General features: G+C 41.2%; 1 protein-coding gene across 2 annotated transcripts in view; it reads left to right on the top strand.

The window, feature by feature from the left end:
• Window positions 1-93: 93 nt before the first annotated feature.
• Window positions 94-1,707, top strand: part of LOC103155558 (sialidase-4-like) — a 7,370-nt gene continuing 5,756 nt past the window's right edge. The window contains exons 1-2 of one of the 2 annotated variants that reach the window (XM_007577275.2): window positions 139-388; window positions 883-1,698. In XM_007577275.2, coding sequence (XP_007577337.1) covers window positions 170-388; window positions 883-1,698 — 1,035 coding nt within the window. In that variant the 5' untranslated portion in view covers window positions 139-169. The other variant, XM_016663657.1, reaches the window with a different exon arrangement.

Raw genomic sequence — 1,707 nt, 5'->3', positions numbered from 1 at the left:
GACCACAGGAAACAGCGACTTGATAACGTCTGGGTTGTCATGGCAACAAGAAACAAACGGGAAGTAAGCGTCCATAACAAAAATCGTTTCCCAAAACAAGCAGCAAGCAGACCGTTGGTTCTTCAACGCTTTCTAATTCTTTAATCATTTTTTCTCTCCATTAGCATCCATGGGTACAACCAGTTCAAAAAGTGGTGAACAAAGAATCGAAAAACAAATCATTTTTAAGTCAAAGGACGGAGAAGTGTTCAGGATTCCTGCTATTTACTACAACGAAAATGAAAAAAAACTATTTGCCTTTGCTGAGAAGCGGATATCCCGAGATGATTCTGACGCAGTGGCGCTGGTTATGAGTGTAGGAAAAGTGAAGAGAGAGTCGGGAGTGAAGGTAATTATGTTGTCCCATATTGGTTCTGGCTACTGGTTCTGTTGTTCCTGGTAGGCTTTGGTTTTACGTGCGTTCAATGCCGATCTTAATTTGGACTTAATCATAAAGCCATTTATTTCCTTCACAATGTCCATAGTATTGCAATTTTCATTTAGAACCAAATAAATCAGTGTGAAAACCAAAAACAGTAGAAAACCGTTTGCCCCCACGATTAGCAACTCCTGAACAGAATCAAATTTGATTTTAAGCAGCTCCACCTCCTTTCCGACATACTCACTACACAAAATGAAATAGCGGTCCTTGTAAATACGCTCCCTGGTGGAGATGATCGCATGGAAAAAAAAACAAAAAAAACAAACATGAATGACTCCTACAGATGTGCAGCAACTAATTATTTCAACAGAACACAACCTAAGACATTAAATAAATATGTCACATGCTGTATGTATTGTTTCACTTTAGGTCCTAAATCGAATCTAATTGATCTTTTTCAGTGGTCAACGCCTAAAGAAATAATGAAGAAGTGCACCTGCGGATATCATCCGATGAACCCCTGCGTTGTGTATGAAAAACACACAGAGACACTGTTCCTTTTCTTCAACTATGTCAGTGAGACACAGTGGTTTCAGCTAAAGCATCACCTCAACATGGCACGTCTGTGCTACATCACAAAGAAGAATGACGACAAGTGGAGTGAATTCATTGATCTGACCAACCAGCTGCCTGAGATGAATGACTGGTCTACATTTGCTGTTGGACCGGGCCACGGCATTCAGACTGACAGTGGCAGAATGATTGTTCCAGCTTATGCTTACATTGGTCCGGAAGATGAAAAACCAATTTCACATGCATTCTACTTTTATAGTGATGATTATGGTAACACTTGGAAATGTGAGGAAATGCTGTCTGAAATATCAGGAGAATGTGAGATGACTGAGGTTTTTGATAGCAGCAATGGAGAGAGCTTGATCTACTGCAATGCTCGCAGTTTGGGAAGCTATCGAGTCCAAGCTAAGATTGATAAGAGTGGTGTCAGTACACTCAGAACTACTACACCCCTTGTGGAAGTACATAAAGGTTGCCAGGGGAGTGTGATTTCTTTTCCAGCTCAGACTGGAGATGCAAAACCCAGTGAGGAAAAGTGGCTACTTTTTTCACACCCGACAAATCAGAGGTCAGATTTGGAAAGACTTGATCTGGGAGTGTATCTGAACACTTCCCCAGTGACATCAGTTGGAGAATTAAATCTGGTATGGAGCCAACCGTGGGTCATTAACAAGGGACCCAGTGGTTACTCTGACCTGACTTACATTGAAGAT

This window comes from Poecilia formosa, unplaced genomic scaffold, assembly GCF_000485575.1.
Source record: "Poecilia formosa unplaced genomic scaffold, Poecilia_formosa-5.1.2 Scaffold436, whole genome shotgun sequence".
NCBI lineage: Eukaryota > Metazoa > Chordata > Actinopteri > Cyprinodontiformes > Poeciliidae > Poecilia > Poecilia formosa.
Note: the sequence above shows the minus strand (reverse complement) of the source record. Positions and strands in the feature narration are given on the sequence as shown.